Source organism: Bos javanicus, chromosome 12 (genome assembly GCF_032452875.1).
Source record: "Bos javanicus breed banteng chromosome 12, ARS-OSU_banteng_1.0, whole genome shotgun sequence".
NCBI classification, from domain to species: Eukaryota; Metazoa; Chordata; class Mammalia; order Artiodactyla; family Bovidae; genus Bos; species Bos javanicus.
The window spans coordinates 20,968,324-20,996,138 of record NC_083879.1 but is presented as its reverse complement, the minus strand read 5'-3'; the positions used below and the strand labels follow the sequence as shown (position 1 = coordinate 20,996,138).

The 27,815-nt window shown below is 36.6% G+C and overlaps 1 protein-coding gene across 6 annotated transcripts in view; it reads left to right on the top strand.

Moving 5' to 3' along the window:
* The first annotated feature begins 237 nt into the window (after positions 1-237).
* The window catches only part of INTS6 (integrator complex subunit 6), a 104,564-nt gene continuing 76,986 nt past the window's right edge, over positions 238-27,815 (top strand). For 5 of the 6 annotated variants that reach the window (XR_009739894.1, XR_009739896.1, XR_009739897.1 and 2 more), the window contains exons 1-4: positions 238-918; positions 1,318-1,395; positions 2,223-2,372; positions 21,632-21,721. Coding sequence is in view for 2 of the 6 variants with exons in the window: in XM_061434670.1 (XP_061290654.1) it covers positions 808-918; positions 1,318-1,395; positions 2,223-2,372; positions 21,632-21,721 (429 nt within the window). In the remaining 4 variants the exon portion in view is untranslated. Of the gene's footprint in view, positions 919-1,105; positions 1,125-1,317; positions 1,396-2,222; positions 2,373-21,631; positions 21,722-27,815 lie in introns of those variants that run through there. The other variant, XM_061434672.1, reaches the window with a different exon arrangement.

The window sequence follows — 27,815 nt, the reverse complement described above, 5'->3', positions numbered from 1 at the left end:
GAGCCCGCCTCCGCGTTGGCCGGCCCGCCTGCTCGCCCCTCGCGCTCGCTCTCGCGCGCACCCGACGCCCCGCCTCTGCGCGTGCTCCATAACTGTTCCCGGAGCCGGCCTCCAAGCTTTCCCCGCCCCAGAGCTGTTTGAATATGCTAATAAGAGGCCAGGGGCCAGCCAATAGAATAGCGGGGCGGTGCGTCACGTGGGCAGAGGACGTGTCAGAGGGCGGAGCCTCTGCGGCCCCTGCCCGAGTTAAAACCGGAGTGTGAGGGAGAAAAGCGCTTCAGTAGCGAGAGGGGCTGAGAAAGTGGTGACACCGCCGGGGTGCGGAGGGAGTCCCTGAAACTTCTCCCAACAGCCCCAGGGCCAATCTCCCCTCAGCCCACTCCCCTCTTCGCCAGCTCCCAGGTCCCCACTCCCAGCGCCGGGGGTGGGGTAGGGAGCCAGGCCCGTCTCCCGCTGGGACACACACAGGGGCCGGGAGCGGGGACGGGACCCCCGAGGCGGGGGGGGAACGGACCGACAGACAGACGGCCGGGCGCCCGCCCCAGCGGGCAGGCAGGCAGGAGGAGGCGGAGGAGGCGGGGGTACGACGGGGAGGACTGGGTCCGGGGAGTTTCCTCTCAACTATCGGGGGAGAAACTCCCCGCAGCCGGAGGAAAGACCCAGACGGTGTTTTCCTCCCGGGGGCCGCGCTCCCCCGCCCCGCGTTAGCGGCGGTTGCCGCCGCCGCCACCGCCGCCACCGGCGCCTCCACCTCTACCATCTCCTCTTTCTCCACCACCTCGGGCCCCGGTGTCCCCGGCCAGCACTATGCCCATCTTACTGTTCCTGATAGACACGTCTGCCTCTATGAACCAGCGCAGCCATCTGGGCACCACCTACCTGGACACGGCCAAAGGCGCGGTAGAGACCTTCATGAAGGTACCGACCGACCGAGCCCGGGGGGCGACCCCAGCCCGGCGGCCCGCGGGCGGCAGGGGTTGGGGGGAGGGCGGCGAGGCGGAGGTGTCGGGGACCTGACTGCGGGAGCTGCCGGGCTCGGGGACCCCCTCCCCCACCGCGCGGGCGGCGGGCGGCCGGGAGCTGCGAGCCGGGCTCGGCCAGGGCCCGGGCTCCGGCCCCGGGTGGTGTGTGTGTGTTGGGGGGGGGCCGGTGTGTGTGTGTGTTGGGGGGTGGGGGCGGCCGCGGCGTGTGCGGTAACTGTGGGGGGGGGGGGCGGCGGGGCCGCTGAGCGCCCCTTCTCCGCCTGCTAACCTCGCCTGTGTGCTTCCCTCTCGCCCGCCCTGTTCCTGCTCCCGTTTTCCACCCGTTCTCCCTCAGCTCCGTGCCCGGGACCCTGCCAGCCGAGGAGACAGGTATATGCTGGTCACTTTCGAAGAGCCACCCTATGCTATCAAGGTAACAGCCCTCGCCCTCCCCCTCCCCTTCCCCGTCCCTTCCTCTCTCGCCCTCCCCGCCCCCCCATTCACCCTTCCTTATGCTCCCCTCCCCCACCCGCCGTGCTCTAGGCGCTGAGGTCTTTTCCCCTGCGGGCTCCCACCCCCTCCCCCCGCTCCGGAGCGTCCCGGCGCGGCGCGGAGTCGCCGGGCCACCGCCGTCCCCTCCCCAGCCCGGCCCGGCGGCGGCGGCGGCGGCGGCGCGGCGATCAACATGGCCGACATTTCCCCTCCGCGGCGTGAGCGGCAGCAATGAACTGTGGGGGATATTTATTCAAGTTAGCCCGAGTGACAGCCGGGCCCGGCCGTGCAGAGCCCGGGTTTGCATTAAAGGGGAATCGGCCCGAGGCCGGGGCGGGCTGGCGGGCGGGGGGCTTGCGATGAGGGGTGGGGTGGGGTGCAGCGGGGCCGGGTCTCCGTTTTCTCCCCGAGAGGGCCGCGGGGCCGGTGGGACAGCTCCGGGTGAACTTCGGAAGTGCTGCTCACTTCTGCTTTCCACCAATACCTCTGCATCCCCGGATTTTTGGGCACGAGGTTGGGGAGTGCATCTCCCCGGAAAGTTATGAAGTATTAAGGCTGGTAGCCACGGAAAGCTGTAGAGCCAGCAGGTTTATTCTCGGCCACCTCTGGAAGAGAGTTTCTTTAACAGAGAGACGGCATTGACACTTTACCCCAAACCGTACAGTAAAGTCGAGCAGCTGCTTGGTGAACGGCAGATTGTTAACGGCCGTCCATGTGTACCTGGCTTTAAAAGATGAAAAAAAGAAATTCTCACATTTTTCTTTTCAGGCCGGATGGAAAGAAAACCATGCAACGTTTATGAATGAACTGAAAAACCTTCAAGCTGAAGGACTTACGACTCTTGGCCAATCCTTAAGGACAGCTTTTGATTTATTAAATTTAAATAGATTAGTAACTGGCATAGACAACTATGGGCAGGTAGGTTGAATATTAAGGTGGAAACACAGTTAATTTTTCTTTTTGTGGACAAGCAGCCCAGTCCAAAAGCTATATACCGTGAAATACAAATATGAAACATTGCAGATTAAAATACAGAATGCACATAATACAAAAGTGGAATTCTGACCACAATGTATATGGTTTTATAGCCCTCAGGTTTTTTTTTTGTTTGTTTCTTAAAATGTATTTGGGTTCAGAATTTGAATCTGAATGCCATAAAGTTGACATAAATTTAGTTTTAATCCCTTAAAGTTCACTCAGGAAATAAAAGGAAAACATCCTGTTTCACCACACTGTTTCTGTGATGGCCTACCCACTGGCAACTGCAACCCTTGCAATGACTGACACACACTAGTTAATTAAAATGATCTTAAAATGTTAGAGGAAATTATTCTATTTGTTGCAAAAGGGCTTAGTTTAACCGTGTTGTATAACAATTCTGAAAGGTGAAAAGATTTTCAATGTACTGGCTGAGTACATTAAGATTTCTCAGTTTTTGAAGTGTGTCCGCTAAGCCACTGCAGGAAGAATTCTGAAATCATTCTTGAGTTAAATGGCAGGTCCAGAATTTTGTTTTTAAACTCCCAACCCTTGGAAGAGAGGCTGTTGGAAAATTTGAAAGAGCCCTTCCTTTCTCCCTGAATTCCCCCAGTTCCTCTAATACTCCTGCTCTTAGCTGTTTGAAGATGAGACAAGATACTTAAATCACATGATGGTCACTATGGGATAATGCAAGGTGGTCCATGATGACACTTTTTTGGGTAACTGGCCCAGGAAGTAAAGGATGACAGGTTCTGTGTTGTGCAGAGCACTATTACCACACAGTGACACATTTTGGTATACATTTTATTCTTTTCACAAATTCCATCAGCCACACTTTTCCTTAGTTTCACAAGTTTCAGGGAAATTCTTCCCACAACTACAGCTTTTAGTTTTTTTTTCTATATAGAAGCAGAATTGTTCTTTTGTTTTAGAAATGTTTACCCTTTAGTTCTTAGGGATGACTATTCATTGCCTGAACATCTTTGGAAATGGTTGAACGTAGTCCTATTGCATTTAAAGTATACATTTCAACTTGGAGCCAGTTTGTTTCTGTTTTTATGGAATTGTACTTCCATTGTTTAATTAGTAAATGTGTATTTTCTTATACAGTAATCTGTTTCCCCTTTCTATGCTGCTTTATGTTTCAACTGTTAGTAATTTAGGCAGATTTGCCATGAACTTTTCAGTTTGTTTCTTTATTTCCCTTTCAGATTCCTTTGTTATCTGTAGTACTATGCAGTCTTAGTGCTTAAGGTCTCCATCTGAATTTTGAGTTCAAAGTCAAATAAGAAACCTGCCCTTACTCGGTTATCCTTATTTCCTTATTATTAGATATACTTGTTACTTGGTTGTTAGGTTGTCAGTGTATAGCAGGAGTATTAATTTTCTGTATCACATTTCATAAGTGGGAAAGACTTTTAGACATATTTACTTCCTACCTCCTATTAAAAATATTTTTTAGGTGTTTCCTTGGAAAAAACTGTCATGGAGAGGCTGAGGACATTTGTAACTTAAACCTATATTTTCTTTTTCACAATTGTCGCCTTCCACCAGGGAGCACTTACGTTCTTGTCTGTAAAGTTCACGCAAGTTTGAGGTTGAATGTGGTCCTGCTGTGCTCTTACCACTTGCACCAAGAGAAGAGCCTGGAGATGAGGATGTTTTTGAATGTCAGGATTTATTGATTCAACAAGGGGTAGAGATTATGCCTTTTAGTTATTTTGATGAATAAGTGAAGAGGCAAGGAGTAATATCCTGAGTCGGCACATAAAAATGATACTAGCATTAAAGTAACTTACGAAGCCATAATTTTCCAAATGAAAATGATGATTGAGTAGTCTTTTAATTAGAAGAAAATGTCTTTTCAGAAGCTATTTTTCATCATGAGGTTTTTTTCTTGCTGATTTAAATATATATTTTCTTGTTAAAAAAGGCAAATGATCGAGAATTTTGAGTGTCTCATATATTTAATAGTGAATAGTTCATGTTTTCTTTGTGAGATTGTCTGCCTATTTTTTGTGGAATACCTGTTTTCTGTAACCTCAGTGTTTCTACATTAAGTACTTTCCCTCTCATACTCTGTCCTAGGATCTGTGGAGCCCGTAGTACTAAATACTATTGTATAATCTCAGTAGTTGAAGGAAATGAGAAAAGGTGAGCTAGATGAAAGGGCATATTGAGTTTATAAAGCATCTGAAAACTTTATATAAGCTTCTGAAAAAGTTTTCCTAAAACACTTAAATGGGGTTTATATATATCTGCATATTTATACAGATACCTCCACACGTTCCTCCCACCCACATACGTGCACATACAGGTTTCCAGAGTCAATTCCAAGAGTTTTAAATATCTATTTGTTGCATTAACATACTTAAAAATAAAACATGTTGAGCTATTAGTATAGTAAGAACTTGCAGGGCTTCAGCAAGGTTAAAGTGGCTGGGAAAAAAATGGATATTCGTGAATGTTTTCTCAAGCACGTTGGCTATCACTAATAAATTCCTTGCATGTTGAAGTCCTTATAAATCTGACAATTAGTACCATTTGCTGATATTTCTATACTCATGGGATGATGTGTAGTCAGTCTTCCTTATAAATTTTAGTAATAACTAAATTAGTTATTTAGCAATTAGTCAATTGCTATCATTGCAGGTAAATGTGATAAATTTTTTTTTTTAACATGTGTTCACTAGGGTTTCAAATAATGCTGAATTTTTAAGAGGCACTGAAAATTTGATCTGGCCTTAATATCTGTTGGACATGTATATTTGATTAAAATTTCATATGTAGATTGGTTTATTTTTCATACTTTAGCAAGTTGTTCTATTATTTTCAACATTGTTAAAGTTAGGTTCCAGTTAGGTTTAGCTTCTAAATATTACTCTGACCTGCAGTTCATCATTTTTGTCACTGGACTGATTCCACACTCCTGCTACTCAATACACTAGTACTGATTCTGTTGTTCCAGGACTTAGAATGGTACCTTCTACTCTATACCTTTGGTGAAGACAACCCTTGAATAATAACATAAAAGGAGATAAAATATGTGTTTAATTTTTTGAGGGATTTCTATTCCAGGTGTTTACCTCATTGAAAAATGGTGGCTTTTAGACAAGATCAAATTGAGTGAATCTCAGGGAGAATAATGCCAGCCAATTTTATTCTTCAGAATAAAGAGCTATTTGTGAATGAAGCAGATAATTCAGGTAGATTTCTAGTAATACTGCTTTTTTCTCTTCACCAAAGCGGTACCCATTTAGTTCTCGGGTAGTATGTAATAAAGGTTTCTCTTTTAACACTGGTAGGTGAAGTAATGAAAACTTGATTCCCAGTTGGGTTTTTGGTTTCCATTAGTCTACCAAGAAATGTATAAACAGTAGTTTGGTATTTATTGACCTATAGATATCTTTTCAAAAGAAAGTAGATTATTATCCTTGAACATTCTGTGCTGAAGTCCCTGAACCTTTTTTTCCTACTTTTTAAATTTAAACATGTAATAGCAAATATACCATCCTAACTATTTTTAAATGAACAGTTCAGTAGTGTTCATAGTGTTCAGGTTATTGTGAAGCCAGTTTCTAGAACATTTTCATCTTTCAAAACTGAAACTCCTTTCAAAACAATAACTCCTTATTTCCCCCTAGCCCCAACCACTGGCAGTCAAAGAACAGCACCATTCTACTTTCTGTTTCTATAAATTTGACTGCTCTAGAGATACGTGCTGTAAATGGAATCATAGAGTATTCCATGTTGTAGCATGGATCAGGGTATCATTTCTTTTTATGACAAAATAATATTCCATTGTATGTGTATACCACATTTAAGTTTTCTCTGTGCATACCACATTTTGCCTGTGCATTAGTGATGAACACTTGGGCTGCTTCCACCTTTTGGCCATTGTGAGTAATGCTGCTGTGAACATGGTGTGCAAGTGTCTCCTGAGATCCTGCTTTCAGTTCTTTACACCCTGAAGTAGAATTGCTAGATTGTTTGATAATTCTGTGTTTTAAAAATTTAAGAAAAGGCCATATTGTTCTACATAAAGGTTACACTGTTTACTGTTCCCACCAGTAGTGCACAAGGATTTCAATTTCTCCACATGCTTGATAACACTATTTTCCTTTTTTCTAATATTAGCCCTTTTAATGGGTTTGAGATGTTATCTTATTGGTTTATTTGCATTTACCTAATTATTTAATATTATTTATATTGTACATCTCTTCATATGCTGGGTGGACATTTGTATATTGGTTTTGGAGAAATGTCTGTTCAAGTCCTTTGCTTATTTTTTAATTGTTACTTTCTTCTGTTGTTGATTTGTGGGAGTTCTTTAAATATTCTAGATAGTACCCTCTTATCAGATGTGCGATTTGCAGATATTTTCTCCCCTTCCATGAGTTGCCTTTTTGTTCTGTTGATTGTCCTTTTTACAGACGTTTATTTTTGATGTATTCCTCTTTATCTTTTACTGCCTTTGCTTTTGGTGTCATATCCAAGAAATCATTGCCAAATCCAATGTATTCACGCTTTCCCCCTGTATTTTCTTTTAGGAGGTTTACTTTTACATCTTAACATTTATGTCTTTAATCCATTTGGAATTAATTTTGGTGTATGATACGGGGAGTAAGGGTCCAGCTTCATTCATTTGCATGTGGACATCCAGTATTTCCAACACCATTTGTTGAAGAGACTGTCCTCCGCTTTGAAGGGTTTTGGAAAGTCACTGAAATTATTTTCAATAATTACTGATGGGATAGGGCCCTCTATAATCAAACTGGTTTAAATGTTTTTTTTCTCCATCTGTAATTGTGTAAAGGAAGAGCAGTGGCTAGGAATGTGAAAATGGAATTTAAAATCTGACCTTGACATTGAATTACTCTGTCATACTGGACAGTCACTTTACTACCCTGTGCCTCTGCTTCTTTGTTTCCCAAATTGCCAGTAATGAAGCTATTTATACCCTTATAGAGTCAATGAGAGGTTGAAATGGGAAGATACGGTAAAATGTACCTCAAAAGTTATGAAGTGCTCAGTAGATACAAGACATACTTTTCTCCCCTGAATAAATTGTTTACCTCTAGTTTTCTATTATTTTTCCCTGTTGAATTGGAAAGTACAGTGATAAAAATCTAGTGATACTTAAAGCTGATATTTATTACATGCTTTGAAATCTGTAACATATTAAATATATTTATTTTTGGGGGGAGTGAGCTTTGTATTGCTTCCTAAGGGAAGCAGTGTGAAAAGTAAATATAATGTGATCAAAGTTGTCTTAATGATAGTTGATAAGCATGGGATAAAGGATGGGATTTTTTAAGTGTTAAATGAAAACTGGATGAATATAGTTCAGTAGATAAGTCAGAAAGTCATTCCTTTATAGGAATGTAAATTAGAAAAGGAACCCTCAGAAGACAAAAGCACATGTTTTAGGATTCTTTCAAATAGGGAGCTCCCCCTAGTGCGTTTAAGATGATACTTACACACATTTGATTTGCAAGGAACTTTTGAGGAGCGCATCTATTGGGTAAATCAAGGGATATTTTAATAAGGTTTGACTGAGCTCAAAGTAGTATAACATAGCTATGATTTGTTTCCTGTTGAGCAGTAATTTTGAAGGTGGTAATTTATGACAGATTTCAAGACCCAGGTTTTATTTTCTTTGAAACTCGCTGTAATTTGTCTTCATCATTTTACACGCTAAATCTATTTTCTAAAAGAGACTTAAAAACCCACCTTGGTATGATGGTTTTAAAAGAAAATGAAAAAGACTATCCTAAAGACATTGCATTCTTTAATTTATTTTTTTAAAATTTTATTTTATTTTTAAACTTTACAATATTGTATTGGTTTTGCCAAATATCGAAATGAATCCGCCACAGGTATACATGTGTTCCCCATCCTGAACAGACATTGCATTCTTGATTAGAAATTATTGAAAATAAAAGTACAAAAGGTGAAAGTAATATGTTCCATTTCTTCAAAGAGAATATTTTCCCTTTATGCAATAGAATGTCAATAATTTAGTATTAAGCTATGTATGAAAAATTATATACATTAAATTATGTTTGAAAATTAAAAGACCAGGAACAAATATTGAAAGAATATCACTTATTCGATTATTTTCAATTGATTTAAGGTCATTTATGGTCAGAATTAACTAAAAGTATTGTTTAGCCATGTTTGTGTTACAGATTTCTGTAAGGAGATTATAATATTTTATGTTAATTTTCTTAAATATTTATTTTTAGTCGTCATACTCCACTCAAATTTATACTTTTATGAATTGTTTTGGTGGATATTTTTCCTTTGGTGGATCAACACTAACGTATTACCAGTGCTGGTTTTTTTTCCATTTTATTTTTTAATTTTCGCTTTTTAGCCATGTGGCTTGCAGGATCTTAGTTCCCTGGCCGTTAAAGCGTCGGGTTTTAACCATCGGACTGGCATGGAATTCCCTGTTTTCTTTCATTTTAAAGAAGTAATTTCTTTACACAAACTTAATTTTTGTTTAGCCTTATTATTAATCTGCCTAATTTAAGCATGGTCCCAGACCATAGAATACTAGTTTTTTGGATTTTGTCTTTATTCCCTGATCCCTCTTCTTTCCTCCATCTTTTTTTGTTGAGATACGCCTTAAATATATATAGTATGTGTGAAGCTTAGTGAATTTTTATATACACTCTTGGAAAAACAAATTGAACTTTTTGCATCTATTGACAGAACTTTTCATTAGACTTTCTCTAAGTATTAATTATAGTTACTGTATTTTGGGGCTTTAGAATTGAAAGTGATGTTAGACTTCATCTTCCTTATTTTATAAGTGTAGAAGGTAAGACCCAGTAAAGTTAAATGCTTAATTCTGTCACATTATGAAATATTTCACATTATGAAAAAGAGAGCAATTGGTTATGAAACAGTCATGCAAAATTTATTAGTAATTTGTATTTTATTTAAAAGCAAATTTTATTTAAAGGTATAACTTGTAGATGTGAATCCATTTAGGTGGTAGGGGTTATATCTGGAGCTCTCTAGTGGAATATGCCTTCTTTCAATTCCACTGAAAAGCAGGCATTTTGTCATTGTGTTGCATTTAGCTTTTCTTGTAACACCCTGTAAAAATACTGTTTGTTATATTCAGTTGGATTTCCTTGCGAGTCCCTTGTCCCTCCCCACTCCCTGAAAAATAATATGAATGTAGGGGATAGTTGACAGGATTTTGTATATGTGTGTATGTATGTGTGTGCGTGTACGTATGTGTATATATATATATGTATATTTGATGGTACTTTTTGATTTTGTACTCCTAGTTTACTAAGTTTCTGATGTAGTTAATACAGTACTATTACCCTAGTCAGTCAATCAGTTGATTTCTCCATTGTCATATGCCGGCCAGTATTACTATTGGAATTATAAGTTTTTACCTGGACAGTTTGTAATTTGTTAACTACCAGTTAGTTTCCTTTGATATAAGATACTTCTGAAAGTCTCTAGGCATTGTTTTTAAAATTCAGAAAAATCTCTTCGGCTCTTCACCCAAGTCGTGTAATCTCTGAACCTCAGTTTCCCCATTAGGAAAATAAGAATGGAAGAATCTTATCTTGTAGGATTGTGGTGAAGATTGATAAACACTGTAATCTGTTAGTGTAATAACACCTATTACGATTTCTGTGAATTTCCTTTTATTTGAATTAAAAAAAAACAGGAATTGTAGGTACATGGAGTATTTCATCCAGATTTTTAAGAATAAGAAATGTGATAGGGAAAGAACGAACTGCTTCGTTAGAACTGGCTGTGCCAGGCTCTGCTGCTACTAGCTGAGGTTGTATTGACTGACAAGTCCCTTAAGTTTGCCTCACTTTTGTCACCCACAAAATGGTGATAATACCAATTGAAAATGTTTTTAAGGATTGAAAAGAATATTTGTTAATCATCTAGCAAAGTGCCTGCTTAGAAAAACTTTTCTAATCTGCAGCCTTTGAGAAAAAACAGTAAATGTTTTTGTATAACCCGACATGCATACATCACAAGAAGCTCAAATCAGTTGTCTGTTTCAAGTGAAATTCCTTGCCACTGGGGACATAGTGGGTTTTGGTGTTGAATTGAAGCTTTCTAGATTTCTCCAAAATACTTTTCCCTGAGTGTTACGAAAGTCTTCCCCCTTCCCTAGACTTCTAACTTGTTCAGAAATGTTTTGATAACAATGAGTACTTCAAACAAATATGTTCTTGGTTTTCAAAACAAGAAAAGTTTGAGCTTCTTTGAGGAACTTTCCATCTTAGACCATTTTTCGGGCTTTGTAGCAGTGTATTTTCGGAGAAGGCGATGGCACCCCACTCCAGTACTCTTGCCTGGAAAATCCCATGGACGGAGGAGCCTCGTAGGCTGCAGTCCATGGGGTCACGAAGAGTCAGACATGACTGAGCGACTTCACTTTCACTTTTCACTTTCATGTATTGGAGAAGGAAATGGCAACCCACTCCAGTGTTCTTGCCTGGAGAATCCCAGGGACGGGGGAGCCTGGTGGGCTGCCGTCTATGGGGTCACACAGAGTTGGACACGACTGAAACGACTTAGCAGCAGCAGCAGCAGTGTATTTTAGAATTCAGGTTAGGATGAGATGAAAGATGTTCTTGTGCAGAAGAAAAGTCAAATGGAAAATGTATGATCCCTTTTATTGTTTGTAATTAGGTTTATTTGGGATGAGCCTGGTAAGGATTATTTTATGTGATGATGTTTCTGTTGGGGCCTGTATAATTTGAAATTTGGTGTATTGAGAGATAATTGCACCTAAAAAGTATTTTATTTATTTATTTTTTTTAATTGAATGATAATTGCTTTATAGAATTTTGTTTTCTGTCAAACCTCAACATGAATCAGCCATAGGTATATTATATCCATTAGGTATATATATTCATGATTCATATATATCCCCTCTCTCTTGAACCTCCCTCCCATCTCTCCCCATCCCACCCTCTAGTTGCTGTGTGTGTCAGGAAACTCAAACAGGGGCTCTGTATCAACCTAAAAAGTATTATAACTTAAAAATCTTATAATAGAATTAGTTGTAATCAGAGGACAAATTTACATTAGCTTGAGTGAGTGAAATTTGCTCAGTCATGTCCGACTTTTGCGACCCTGTGGACTGTCAATTCTCTAGGACAGAATACTGGAGTGGGTAGCCTTTCCCAGCCTAGTGGTGACTTAATCAAAACTTATTCTAGGTCCTACGTACTTTTTTTTTTTTTTTTTAATCTTTTCTTGAAATGACATTTTAACATTTTCCATCCATTAGTTTTGCTCAGATAAGCTGAAGAACGTGTGAAGGTCCTTGGAAGGATTATATGTTCTTAAAAACTTTGTTCTAGAAAACAAAACATTTCTGAGTATGTGAGAAAAAGTAATGTAGCCTTAGCTATTAGGTAATGTAATTTGACTAGTCATTGACAGGTTTTGTGCTTGTATCAGTGTTTCATTGACAGGTTTTGTGCTTGTATCAGTGTTGAAGGAAAACTCTCCCTTTGTCTTAAAGCTGGTGAAGCTAGTTAGGAATCAGGAAACATCAACGAAGTCTTCTGGTTATTCTGAAGTTTATAAACACTAGAAGCATCCAAACAACTCTTCTGAGAGGATTAAAAACAATTGATTATTTTTAATCATAGAAATTGAAGATGATAAATAACCTTTGTGGAAGGTTAGACTATGAACCACAGTGGTGATTGATACAAAGGCTGGGTCCATAAGATAATGACAGATTTTAGTACTTTCGGATTATTAGGAATAGGCAAAGTGATGTTTTTGTGACTTCTGATGTAATGCCTGAGTTTTGATGGTTTCTGATCCTTTATGTACTTTGGAAGACATTAATGTAAAATTTTGGATTTTTATTGTACATTTTTGTCAATCTCATTTTTCAAACCAGTAAGTTAGAAGGAAAACCCAAGTAATTGCATCCAGAACATTGGGCCTAAGTCAGGTAGTAGAAAGAGAAAAGGATCTTTACATCTAAATTTTGTTAATCCATAATGGATAATGTCTAATCCCAAACAAGATTATATTAAATGTAAATCCTTATATAGAAAAGTTGTCTTATGTTTTTAGAGCTTCCATTTCAGTGTGCTATATAGTATCAAGCAAAAACATGTAGCAGTCTGTGTAGGCACCAACCCATCCATATGTGACATCTGCTTTTTCATGAGGTTCATTTCTAATGTAAAACCTTGGTGGATTCATATGTATAGTTAGGAAGTCTTGTAAAAAAATTTTTTTAACAATAGATCCATATATTATGTGGTTAGTTTTTTGTTTCCCAAGTATGTCATCTATTTTGAAAATTTTAAATCTATAAACACTTGTGGGGAGGTGTTTAGTACAAGCATATATAAATGTTTGGATCAGAATCTAGCCAGAGTGCATTTCTAGAAATTCTTTTACTCAAGTTCATATACCTAAATGATGAATTTGGAGAAATTTAAATATTTTCTCCTAAAAATGTCTTATTGAAATTGGATTACCACAAATTCTTTCCCAGAAAACAAAAATTCTGTACTTTTTATTTTTTTTCAGAGTAGGGCCTCTTAAAACTAATCTTGCATTTTGGTTTATCCAGTTAAATTATTTTGAGGTTGACCTTAAGCCATAGCATATGAAAAACAACAGACTGTTAGTTTTTCCAAGTGCTTATCATGAATTATTTTCCTTTATTAAGTTTGATACTTTGCTGACTTTACTAAGATGTACTGTTTATTAGGCGGTTCTTCATTTTCAGTTGTGGTCTTGAAGATACTTGTATAATAGAATGCTGAGGTTGAAGTCCATCTTTTTTGTAGGACACCTGTTATATTTGATTCTTTTGAGAGTATATTCATAATGTGGATATTTAGAAGGAAGTAATGATAATGGTTAAATATATGATTTAATCAGACTTTTACAAATGTGATGTCTGTAGGTTTGGTGGTAATCAACACCCAAGGAGATGATTATTTGTGATAGAATAGGCAGATGTGTATTTTTTTTGGAGGTCAGATTTCCAGCATTTGCTGTATAAAACTTTCCCCGTTTTTGAAAATGTGTTTTCATTTCATCTTGTTGTTTATTTCTTAACTTTTTCTGTTATGTTTCTAACATTTTTAAATTTTAAATTTTATTTGTATTTTGGCTGCACCACAGTGGCTTGTGGCATCTTAGTTCCTGGACAAGGGATCAAACTAGGCCATCAGTAGTGAGGGTGTGGAGCCCTTACAGGACCACCAGGGAATTCCCTAACCTGTAATTATTACATATTTTACTGAAATTAATACTATGCAATCCATTTACTATTTCAGATATATTGAATTTATATTACTTCACTTTGATACTTTCCTTTGATACACTAATACTTATCATTTATTGAGTTTCTAACACTTTTTTCCACAAAGTCAAGCTTGTAATTTTTCAGTTCTGATAGTGAATATTTTTTACATTACTAGTATGGTTGACCCTTAAATGAGAAAAGTTTGAACTGTGCAGGTTCACTTATCATGTGGAATTTCTTACATACTACAACCATCTGGGGGTTGGTTGAATCTGAGGTTGTGAAATTGCAGATATAAAGGGCTGACTGTAAAGTTATGTGTAGATTTTTGACTCTGCAGGGGTCAGCGCCCCTAAACCTTGCATTCAAGGATCACCTGTATTTAGTTTATTATTTCAATCATCCTAGGATATTGCCCCTCAGTCAATATGCTAAAATTAATATGTAAGATTCCCTCCTGCTTTTGCTGGTCTTATTATTCCATCTCTTTCTAATGCTATTTTTTAAGAATAAGGAATTAGAGGAACTGTTTTAGTATACAATTGTATAATGAAGTTACTTGAAACTAAAAGTGTATTTCTTTTAATGGGGAATTTTAACATGTTTTTGAAGTTTATGCTTTAGCATATTCTAAGTACTAGACTTTTATGCATTAGCAGATTTTTTTTAAGTTTTATTTTTGAATATTAAGCACATTTTAATTTTGAAGAGTACTTGTTTTGAATATGTAATAAATGTGCATGGTTAAAAAGTTTAAGCATTAGAGAAAGTTATATAGTTGCTCAGCTCAGTTCTTCAGAGGCTACCATGGTAAATCAGTTTATAGTGTGTATCCTTCAGAAATCTCTTCTACATAATCAAAAGTATTAATTTAAAAGCACTAATTTGTACTAATTTCTTAAGATGAATATCTGAATTTTTACATCAAAGACTTACTTATGCCATACCACTTGGGATCTTGACTGTAAAAGTAATAGTCTTGCTGAATTCAAAAACAAACATAAAACTTGTATTTCTGGCCTCAGAGTATTGATTTTAATGTAAGCCTGTTGGGCTGTTAGTGGCTTAAATAATTATTATATTTTCTTTGGAATGTGTAATTAAGCAGTTGTGTATTCATCCCTGTAATATAATGAACCTTCTCATTCTTTAATAAACAAAAGCTAAACAGTATTACTGACACTGAGTATTGAATAGAAAATATAATTTGCACATCAAAACTATGATTTCATAGGTCTTATTGCTAGAGTTTGAAGCTAAAAAAAATGATACGGAGTTAAAAATATTAAGTATATAAATATTGTAAATATTGAAAAAATTCTGGTTGTGATTTTCAAGTGTCTGAAGTTTGAGCAATATTGAGCTAAAGAATGTTATTGATTCTGGTTGACTTGTTTTACACAGTATGTATTAAAACCTTTTCTCAATTCTGTATAGTTGTAAAAGTGTTTATTAGTATTATGATTAATAAGACTTTGGATGTGAATTGCATTCTTAGATGCTTTTCTTCTAGAAATAAGTTTAAAATAGAATATTTTTAATATTAATGTTTCTATATTTTTTATAGAATTTGATTTTTGACAATATAAAGGGAAGTGTCAGAAAGTTTCTAAATGAATATGAGGTGGTTGGTTTATCATTTTAGGAGACCATCTATTGTTACTTCTTTATTATCTATGGTATTAGAGGAAAATAGGGTAGATAATGAATGCAGGCTTCATTTCATATTTTTACTATTTATGCAGATTCCACAGAGATGTAAATAAACGGGACTTAAAGCTTCTAGTCTTGAACTTAACTCACAAAATTTTTAGCTGCCATCCTGCTAGGTACTTGTCCAGTATATGCATGAGAACCTTTAGTGATGTAGTAGTTATTTCTTAAAGCTGCCCTTTCCATTTCTTCACATTTTTACTTGTTGTCACTGTAATTTGCTTGAAAAGGAAATTTTAAATAGGAAAAAAGCACAGGCTGTTTCTGAAAGTTTTTGATTTTCTGCTAGGTAATATACTTTTAGCCTAGCCATATAACATTATACATCTAAACATCTTTTTTGTTGATTTCCATTGGCCATAGCTTTCTTGACCCATAGTAAAATAGCTCACTGGTGATAGATGTTGGTAAGCTGAAGGTACTGTCACAGGAGAGAATCAGAGAGCAGATCTCTGGTGCCCATTTTCCCTGTCCTGGGAAAAGTGTAACATAGACAAGCACTTGGCTGTCCTTCTGGGATTTGTTTAAAGCACCGATATCATGGTGGAGCATGGTGGCATGGAAGGAAAACTTGAGCCCTCTGGTCTTGGAGCAGAGATAGCCACTAAAAGGTCTACTGAATATTAGAGCTGCTTTCCTTTCACTATCACTTCAAAAGATAATAGCTAAGACAAGCTTAAGGGTACAGTAAAACTCCTGTGGGGCACCCCCCCCAACCCACATTTTAAATTTCTTGGGTAAAACTAAAAATTTTGAATTTGAGAACCTGGTTAGTTTTTATTTGAAGGAAATTAGGCTTATTTTTACATTTTAAAAACTATTTCTGCTGAATGCCAATAACTTGTTTTAACATTTCCAAAGCAATTTTTGCAAAATTGCAATAGGTTTTAGTTGGATAAATCTATTTTAATTTTATTTTTAAAACTTTCATATTAAGATTTTTATGCCTTACTTTAACATCACAATAATGTTAAATTATTGAGAGAATATATGTAAAGTGAAAGTTTTTGTATTTATCTTTATCAGAACTCTTCTCAGGACTTTTGGCTGATATTAAATTTAAATATTCTAAATGACAAGATTTCCATCAATAAATATTTCTAGAGGTAGATTTATACTTTGCGCAGTATTTTTTTTTTTTTTTGGGTACATGTCTAGATTCTTTATGCCAAGAACCAGGGTTCTGAGAGGAAAACATCTGAGTTTAATTCTGCTAATGGCATAAGTAAACTTTTAGTCCCTCTACTGGCTGCCTTGGTCGTAGCAGACCTTAATTTTTTTTTTTTTCTTTTCAACTCTAAGATAAAGACTAGCCTTATGACTGAGGTGAATTTTGAGGTAAATTCTAATATGAACTGTCTCCAAATAGAGTGACTTCATAGATATCCTTGTTAAGAATAAAAATGTAAAATAGTGACTCAAGTTTTGAGAATTATTAAACTTTGCTGCTGCTGCTGCTAAGTAGCTTCAGTCATGTCCGACTCCTTGCTACCCCATAGATGGCAGCCCAGCAGGCTCCGCTGTCCCTGGGATTCTCCAGGCAAGAACACTGGAGTGGGTTGCCATTTCCTTCTCCAATGCATGAAAATGAAAAGTGAAAGTGAAGTCCCTCAGTCGTGTCCGACTCTTCGCAACTCCATGGACTGCAGCCTACCAGGCTCCTCTGTCCATGGGATTTTCCAGGAAAGAGTACTGGAGTGGGGTGCCATTGACTTATCTGATTAAACTTTGCAGAGTTTTGTAAAACATGAAAAAAATAATCTTGTGATACTGACAGACAACTAAAAATGTGTTTTAGTTTGCTGGGTAAAAGATAGTAAGAAAGAGAAAGATTCCAGTTGTTTACATGCTTTTGCCAAGAGTAAACATACTAGAAAAGGCAGAGGAGGAACAGCCTAAAACTATATGTAAGAAAACTTTATTGGTACAACATGGTCTGGTCATTTTCTGCAGGATATTTAGAAGTTTATGCTTAGATAAATGTTAATACAATCATTTTTATATGGAGGTTGGGATAATTCTTCCCTGGGGAAATAAAGAAACCTCTCTTTGTGTGTAAATTACGTTCATTAAGTCATTATTCTAATTTTTATCAGAACACTGTTCCTTTTCTTAGTGTGATTCTTGACTAAACTGTCTCACCTGAGAAAGGAAGGGGTCTTAGGCACAGTAGAGTTAAATGAGTAAAGAGGTGAATGAGGATGGCTGTATTTTTCTTTACTTTTTTCTGCCTTTGATCTTTACTTGTATTTTCTAAAATTTAAAAGTCATTAAAAGCTTTTAATATTATTTCATTTTTTAATTTGTATATATATCGTGTCTGAAAGTTGATTGAAGTTATAGAGTTTTCAAAAGTAAGTAATACGTACAACATTTTGTTTTACTGTGTTTTTCTTGGGGGAGTGGTATATTGATTTAATATAAAGAAAAATTGATATGGCATCACAGAACTGCAGGAAATAAGACATCACTGAGCAACAGGAAACCAAATAATGGAATAGTCCTACCGTACATAGTTAATTTTACTGCAGGTAGAGTATATTAAATAAAACCAAACTGATTGTAATCCTGTAATACTGGGGGATTCCCTGGTGACTAATCCTAATACTATAATACTGGGGGCTTCCCTGGACAAAAACTCGCCTGTCAATGCAGGAGATGCAGGTTCTGTCCCTGGGTTGGAAAGATCTCCTGGAGGAGGAAATGACAGTCTGCTCCAGTGTTCTTGCCTGGGAAAGCCTATGGACAGAGGATCCTGGTGGGGTCTATGGGGTCGCAAAAGAATCGGACAGGACTTAGTGACTAAACAACAACTGCAATTGTAATACCATTCTTTGTTGCATGAAATGGCACAATCCAGGTTGGTGTAGAATTGTATTCAAGAGAATTTAGCTGCTGCTGTTACGACATTCAGATGCTTCAGAAAGACCATGCAATTTAGAGTTAGAATCACTTTCTGGCTTTGCCAAAATCAGTTGTGTGACTTAGGGTTATATTGTTTAATCTCCATGATTAAACGTGTTTACTTCACCAAGTTTTTAGGATCAGATGAGATAAATATAAGTGCTTATTGGTATTACCAAGTGCCTGGTTATTATAGTAATTTTAGGCATAGAATCTGAAGAGTATTACATGTACAAGGCTGCAGTAAAATATCAGTTAAGAGCTTTGTTGTCAAGAAAAACTAACTTTGATTTTAATGTTTAAATTTGGCTTAAATTTTCATAACTTAAAGACTTCTTGCTAAGTTTTAATACATTTGAACTTGATTTTTAGACATTATGGTTCTTAAATAAGTATGTGTGAGTTTTTGGGTGGATGGCATCATCCATGAAGTTTTTAATAACTGTACATAGTTGTTTAATTATAAATATGACAAATTCTTTGGCTTTTGAAGGATAATTATAAGTGTGCTTAAACAGAAATAAGAGTAGATGGTTTTCAAACTTTTGAACAGAAAATATGACTTTGATTTAGGTTAGAATATAAAGGTGATTCAGAGATACCTATGCAAGTATTTAGCCCGTGCCCTGGTGGCCATTAATAGATTTGCTGATTTGTTTCTTAAAGGAAGCAAGTCAGTCAGAGTAGTTTTAGCTTAAGGATGAAAGTGAGATACAGACGAGGATGTCTTGATTTTATCTCCTTTTGCCAGATTATATTTGTAGCCAAATATGATATTTGTAGAGACGAGGAGAGGAGAGTTATTGTATGTCCATTGGTACATACTTTTATCATGTATGAGAATAGAGATTATGTATCATGCAGCTAACAGTTCTTGATGTAGAGTAGTCACTCAGTGTTTGAATGGCAAACATGAATGAATGGACAGTGGATGACTGGATGGATGTAAGTAGGAAAGAGGTGGAATATTCTTACTGCCTAGTGTAATAAGTTTGGGAAGCATTCATTTATATTGTGGTAAAGGTGACTTCTATATTTTTTGAAGCTTGTTGAAGTTTGAGTAATTCTGATTCGCTCTGTGAACTTGGACAGGTCTATATGAGGCTATAGTCAGTGACTTAAGTGTCCAGTGCTAAAATATTTTGTGCTCAGTGCTGAGGAAGAATGATGACATGATCCTTGCCTTCCGTGATTCAAACACAAGAAACAATAGCAAACAATACAAGATGGTGTGTTTTTTAAAGGTATAGTAAAACTGTGTTAACAAAATTTACCATCTTAACCATTTTCAAGTGTAGAGTTCAATGGTGTTAAGTATATTCACATTATTGTGTGAGATGCAATATATTTAAAGTGAACATAAGGAACAGATGCTTAGGGAAGTATATTCAAAATGTACTCCGTGAAAGCACTCCAGGTCTAGTTTTATTTGGGGAAATGTTATGTTTATATTTTTATTTAAGTTTGAAAACTACCACTATTAAAATTTGGAGAGGGAAAGGGGTGGGGGGGGGGTGCGGTGAATTAGTCAAGGCCAGAGTAATCAGGGAAAGTTTTAAGGCAGGAGAGGAAGGCTTAAACTGGGCCTTAAAAAATGATGAGGAATTAGATGGGTTGTGGGCAGGGAAAAGGAAAAGCATTCTTCATGAGGGAACCAGTCAAAGCTCAGAGGTTGGGAATGAACACTATCTGTTTCTAGATTGAAGAGGAGATCCGTGTTATGAGAATTTATTGTGTATGTTGGGGGTGAATGGTGTGAGAGGCAGCAGAGTAATGTAAAGTTTTCCAAAATGTGTTCCATCTCCCATGATTGTTGTAGAGGAAGAAGGGAGGGGAAATCACGTCCTCCTGCAAGGTTCTAAGAACATTTGAATGCAACTGCATTTGAAAGCCTTTAGAGGTTATTCCAACATATTTTAATTTGATCTGACCAGAAGATGTTTTCTCTACTTGGAACCATTGTTTCTTGGACACTAGTTGGAAAAATGTTTATGTCACTTACATATATTTACACTTTCTTGACTTGATCAAGAAGTTTAATATACCAAATACCACTTGCTCCCTCTTTACGATTAGGTTATAATCACAATGACTATATGTGGAAACTGCTTGTAAATTCAGTCAACAAATGAGTATGTGCTGTAATCTGCTAGTAACTGAGAGTTATATAAATGTAAGGGAAATGTTACAGAACTATAAAATATTACATGCCACATCCTTGCTATTCTGTGTGTGGTCGGTGGACATTACTGTTTCCTAGCCTGCTATCTTGTTAGAAATGGGAAACCTTAGTCTTTGTCCCAGATCTGCTGAACCAGAGCCTGCATTTTGTTAAGATCTCCAAGTGACTCATATGCATGTTAAAATGTGCATGTGACACATGCTGTTTTATGTTGTATCCAGCAAAACTTCTTTCTGTCCTTTCTTGAACACTGTTAGTAGCAGAGAATTCAATACCTTTGATTTCAAACAGTTACCCTCTCTAACTTCTACGTTTGGTCATGGTTTTGTCTTAAAGAGTTATATAAAATATGCTTCATGAGCCATTTATGTGTAAAAGATAAGCTTATGTTTATCTGAGTCCCTAACAGAATCTGTCACCTAGAATTGATCATAGTGTTGTGACTTGGCCAGGGATTTGAGTGGAAGTTAGTGAAGTTGATTGGCCCTAACTGCAGAGCTTTTAAGAGCCTGTGCCATTGTTTCATTGCCTGTGCTGCTGCTGTTTTTTTTACTCCTCTGGTCAAGCAATTTCTTTCAGTTGCCATCCTTCTTAATTTTGACTTTTCATATTGGACTGTTTTGCTAAACTCAGGGCAAGCCTAATGTTTCTTTGGAATCAGCTCATGGAGCCCTTCCATCTCTGTACTGGATCACTTGGCTAGATACTTTATAGGCATAGATTACTTGGTAAATGTTGAGAAAGTTAAAAATTATTTTAATGTGTAATATCTAAATATTTTAGAATTGAACTGTAGGGTCCCTTTTAAGAAGTTAAATACTTTTAATTACTTAAGTATAGATCTCACTGTGAAAATTAATACAGTACAAAAATGTAGAAAGAAGTGAAAAATCCATTTTTCCCCCAATTCCAACCCTTCAAGTTAACCCCTGTTTAGTTTATGTTTCCTTCTAAACCTTTTTTGAAAATTTACAAAAGTATAGTTGTAAATAAAATTTAAAAACAAGAAAAGAGGATTTATATACTGTTCTGAAAATTGACTTTTTACTCAGAAAAATTAAGCTCATTTTTAGATTTTAATATGATCAATATGTTTTTTGACTTTAGGGAAGAAACCCCTTTTTTTTGGAGCCAGCAATAATTATTACAATTACTGATGGGAGCAAGTTGACTACTACCAGTGGAGTCCAGGATGAGGTAAGTTATGTTTATATTTATCAGCATGGATTATGCAAAGGCATTTGAAAAAAATCTTTATTTGTATAGGCATTGTAGGATATTGAAACCTTAAATAGGTTCTCTATTTGATGCAGTCTAGACTCATCTGGCTCTTAGAGCTCATTTACCTTCTCTGTTGTTTGTAGCACTGGCCTCTAATTTTTCTTGAATAGGAATCCCTTCTGTGAAAAATTTTGGAGTTACTACCCATCTCAATTGTATGTGTATTTTTGAGTTTATATGAGGGTCACAGTGTCAGTTACAGTAAATTTAGTAAAATGAGTTCTTATTTTGAGGCTCAAAAAATGGATGCAGCATTTTAATAATGGCTTCTTGTTTCAGTGGATTGTCATGTGCGCTCCACTGTGGAGTCTCCTAGAGTAAGCAAAGCCAAGAGGTTGACTAAGTCTCGGAAAAGTGAAGGTTTTTAGATATTTTAATTCTTAGTCAAATACTATATAAATAAGTGAGAGCTAGCCTCACGTATTCTTTGCTAGCATGCATTGTGCAGAGTTGGGTGTGTGTAGTGTGATAAGTTCAATGCAAGGGATTCATCTTGACTTTAAAGATGTTTTTACTGTAATATTTGAACTGCTCTTGAATATTGTGTTTGTTTATTAAAATAGGTTGGTATGGAAAGGAGGTGGTTTAGGCTATTCTCTTTATTGCTTGCAGTTGATTTAGAATCTTAATTTTAATTGTCACTGTATTTACAAAGGGTGTAAGTAGGAAAAGTGTAGTTTTTAAGTTCAGTAATTTGTAGAAATACTTCGATTTGTGCGACATTGTGGAATGCAAATTGGATATACAGTCCTGAAAGTTCAACTACTTTCTAGCAATGAAGTTTGTACCTAGCATCCCTAAATCTCTACTCGTCCATAAATAAATTCTTGCCTTACCTCATAGGGTTGTTGAATGACTGAAATGAAATGATGTGAATGAAAGTACTTGGTAGCCTCTAATGAAAAGAACACTGTATAATTCTACCATGAAGGTTTGGAACTAGTATAGAATCGTTATTTCCTGATCTTGACTTGAGGGGAGGAGAGCCAAATTTATTTTGTTTGAACAGTTGGCGTTGAAGGGGAATTTAGGATATAATTCACAGAAAAACAGTTGAAAAATTGGTAGATTAAAATTTGTAATTAAATAATTTATAGACATAGCTATGAAATGCTCCATAGCTGACATTAATGGATTTTGGGGCTTTCTTAAACTTAGTTGGACTGTATAGCCAATTATATTCTGCCGTTTTTCAGAAACAGACATTGATTGTGTACATTAAGAGTGAACAGGTTGTTTAACTTCAATTTGAAAATTTCAAATTTTTCCCACTTTGCCTTCCTTTTGAAAAATTTGAATGAGTAATCAGGTCAGAAATACTATGATTTTGTTTTGTAGTTACGATTGCTACAAAGGTACTTTTCTTTTTTATTTATATTTTACCTTTATATGAAGTAGTCCTCCATGTGAGATTATTCAGGGTACTCTGTCTTACCACCTTTGTAGAAATTCCCTTTGGGGTTCAGTATATTTTGTTCCCGTATATCTAGATCTGCTTTGTTTCTGATAATTTGTTTTAGCTTTACAAAATATCTTGAAATATGGATATGGATATTGGAATTGCTCACCTTTTGTCCGAGGTCCTTGGGAGAGATACTGGAGAAGTAGAACTATGTGTTTATACTAACCTAAAACTCATTCCTAGTAAGGTTGGGAAGATTTTCCTGTGGGCCAGGATCTTAGCTTTTAGTGCTGTTGTATCTTCTACAATAGTTAGCATAGTACTGAGAACAAGGCTTACACTGAAAAAGTATGGATGTAGATACAGCTATATTGAGTCTGATAGTCAAAATCAAAATTGATCACAACTTCTTATCTGAGATAGACAATCCATTTGTTATGAGGCAAAGATTATTTTGGATATGCTGTTGGAACATAGGTCTGTGAGTTGTTTTGGGTTTCAAGTTTAGGAGTTTCTTTGGTCATTTTCATGTTGGGTTCTTAATATTCCAACAAGACTCACTTTGAGGGCCAGAGAATGTATCCTGTATGTGTTTGTTGTGGAAGGTTAATTTTTTGCTGAGATGTGATATACTTGTCTCTTCTAGTCCAAATAATTAAATAATGTGATTCATTTTGAGGACAATTATCAATTTATAAAAGGCATAAAGACGCTTTTCAGTTTGCTCATTTTTTTGTGAGTGTGTGTGTGTGTGTGTGTGTTATATGATCTGTATTGTAATTTTTTTTGCTAGGAAATAACAAGCAGAATATTGCCTTTGCCTCTTTTTCTTCAGTCCTCTTAACCTTTACCTTTGGCAAAACTTGATTCTTTTTAAAGACTTACTGAATGAGTGAGTGTTGATAATTTCCACATTAGATATGTGTGTATAATTCTTGAGTAGCTGTGACTGCTGTTGATGTGGCCTGTTACTATTTGTAGAGTTGTGCATCCCACCCATACAATGCCCTTTGTTCAAAGTTCTGTTACCTCACTTAGTGTATTTGGTCTGTTCTGCTAGTGCTGTTTTCCAGTAATAAGTGTTCCTGCTGCTTTGAAATCATCCTTATGGTGTATTACTTTTTATTTTACAAATGAGGAAATTGAGATCTGGGGAGGCAAAGTGATTTGCTCAAGGTTATAACATTTATTATTACCAAACTCTGAATTAGAATTGATCTAAATTCCAAAGACATCCCAACCCCCTCCAGACCCAGTGCTTTTTCCCTGATGCTATCTGCTGTCTTTCTGTTTATTACTGTATGTTCTTGAAATTTGCATTCTACTTACCTGATTTACTGTTGTCTGCTTCCCCTCTCTGTATATTTGTGACATGGGTATTATGTTCCTGTTCTCTAAGTGTCCCTTGAATGACCATTATGACCAGGGCATTTCTAGGTAGTGAAGATAACAAAGATGAATAGGGTGGGTTTCTGGTTCTTAAGTTCACAGTCCTAAGGGGAGGATTGTCTGTTAAATGGTTTTATGAATGATAGAATAGAGATACATACTAGGTGTATGGAAGCACTAAAGGAGGAGAGGAGGGTTAATATTACCTATCCTGTGCATGTATCAAATCCTGTGTAATGTAAATTTTTAGTCATTTTAATTTTGATTAAATTCAAGGATCTTGTGATTCCTTGTAAGATGTGGCTCATAGATTACATCTGTGAAAGTTACAGAGAAACTTGGTACAAAGTTGTTTTGAGCCTAGAAAATAGTTCATGGAAAAACTTGGTGCCATATCGCCTCCTGACCTGGCTAAATTTGTACAGGCCAGAATGATCTAATTACTTATAACTTGTTTGTCAAAATAATAACAGGGATACTGTTTCCTCTATGACAGGTCATCATTTAGCAGTGTGTTAGGGGTTGGAAGAGAAACAGCATGTGTTATGGATGAAACTTCTGAGCAATCATTTTACCTTAATTTATGATTTTAATTATCTTTTTTGGCCTTATTTAATGAAAATCCAGGCCATTGTCTTGAGTTGTTCATGAGTGTGTTTCTAGTGTAGTGTTTTTAGATAACTGTAGAAATTTTGATGATGGCTTATGGTAGAAGAATATGTGTGTATCTTTTGACTTTTTTTCATTTTCAATGTAGTTATTTGATAATTTTTTTTTCAGTGTTTTCATTTATGAGGTAGGAGTTAGATGGGACCTTGAATTCTGATACATGAGAAATCTGTGTATTTCTTATTGCCATAGTCATCTTTGGTGTTGATAAGCATACTTGTGGTCAAATACTTCTAGTATCATTCATCATGTTATGTTACTAATGTATCAGATGTTTTGGTAGATTCACCAAATTATAATTAGAGTTACTAAAAAAAAATTTCTGGTTTTTATTGCTTGAGAAGATCTTTAATACTCTTTTGCAATGGAAAACTCTGCTGTGCTATGATTCCAGGAACACGTGGCTAACTATATTGCTCAATAAAGTAGCCAGAAGAAATCCTGCCAGTCCCTTCTTGGTGATGAATGACATTCCAGGATCATGTAGCAGTTATTTTTCTCTTCCTTGAAAGTGCTAATAGTAGTGTTACCTTTCAGATACTGAGATTTGCTGAAGACTCTTTGCATCTCTTTATCAATGTTGTGATTGCCCTATCGTTTTAGAGAAGATATTTGCTGTCAAAAAAACCTATTGGCTTTTGACATGAAAAGTTTTGCCTTCTTATGAGTTTTCCAGCTTTTTAAGACAAACTAGGACAGCTACTTCTATAACTTCTTGAAAGAGTACTTGTTTGTAGAAAGAGAAATGTCTGAGTAAGCTCAACTGTGTATTAAAGTGGCTGTCCTTTGTGATCTTATCTTTCATTTTTTCAGTTCTCAAAAGTTGATGCAGAAGTCCCATCAGTCTTTGAGATGTGGACTGGTATTAGTGATTTTTCTGGATCATTCTGGGCAATATAGAATGAATTTACCTTTTATAAGGATAATCTATAGTTAGGATCTATAATTGTAGTTTGCATTTAACTCTTCATGTTGTGTAATGTTTAAAAGACAATCCAGAATTTTAAAATGTTTCTACTATCTGAAATCAGAAACCACATCTCCATCCCCCCATAAGTATTTTTGTTTCACTAAAGCTACCAAAATATGTGCCAGAAGCTGTTGAAACTATTTTAATCGTGCAAAGATTTTTAGACACATATTTTAAATTGTTGTTTCTCAGTACTCTTAGAATTTGGGAGACTTTTATTTTTATTTTTTTCTTTTTCAAAAAGACTTCTAAGGAATCTTGAAGGATGTTATTGTAGTATGGTAGAATGTATTAAACAGATCTGTGTATAAATGCATTCCTGAGTTTTCATTATCAAGATTAGCTCCTGTCTTACTGATTCAGATGTTCTGAACATATGTATAACATGACTAAATATGTTAGTCTCTATTAATTCAACTTTTCAGGAACATTTAATAAGAATTTGTTGGATGTAGATCATTCACATTTTCTTTTGTACCCATATTTTTGGCCCTATTAAATGTATATATATATCAGCAATTATTAGTATTTGAAAATATGTAGTTAAAAAATGCACAATTAAAAGGGTTGATGATATATTTTAATACTGTAATGAATTTTCAGTAATCACATTTGCAATACCCTTAAAATATATATTTTTTCAAAGTCAGACTCTTAAGGATTTGAGTTTGAAATCAGCAAAGAGAAACTCTTAAAGATTGTCTCTAAACAACACTATGATAGAATAATTAAAAAGAAATGCTGGCTGATCACTCTTTAGTGAAGTTGTATGGCTGCAACTACTAATGTATTATCTAGAATTCTGTATTAAGCTATACCAAAATAGTTTTTATTCAGAGTGTGAGGCAACTTCACCCTGCATTTATTAGCCTGTCAGAACCAATAAGCAAAAGCAGTCCCATACATGTAACGAAAATTTCATTTGTAGACGTTTCTATTCTTCTGATTCTAGCTCTTCCATATATAAATGACTGATACTTAGCAAAGTGGTTTTCAGATGGCTGCATCAAAACCACTGAGTTTCTTGTAAAACGTACATGCCTCAGCTCTGGTTCTGGACATTTTGGTTCCATTGCTCTGGGCATGTACCTAGGAATCCGTACTTTTTTCAGTGTGTCCAAGTTGATTCTGATGCACAGTCTGGTTTGGAAACCATAGTTTCAGAACATAACTGTAACTACAAATAGATACATTTTTAAAGTACAAAAAAAAACACGTGAAAATAAACCACTCTAACAAAGCAAGGTAAAACTGTTTTTCATGTACATGTGTAGCAATACATGTGGCTTCCTTTGTGGCTCAGCTGATAAAGACTCTGCCTGCAATGTGGGAGACCTGGGTTCAATCCTTGGGTTGGGAAGATCTCCTGGAGAAGGGAAAGGCTACCCACTCCAGTATTCTGGCCTAGAGAATTCCATGGACTCTATAGTCCATGCGGGTTGCAAAGAGTTGGACATGACTGAACGACTTTCACTAGCGATGTTTTGTTTAAAAATTGACTCTTGGCCTTTAGAATTGTTAAACTTGGGAATTGGGTGTCTGAAGGGTATGGAATAGGTCTTCTATGAATACATTCGTTA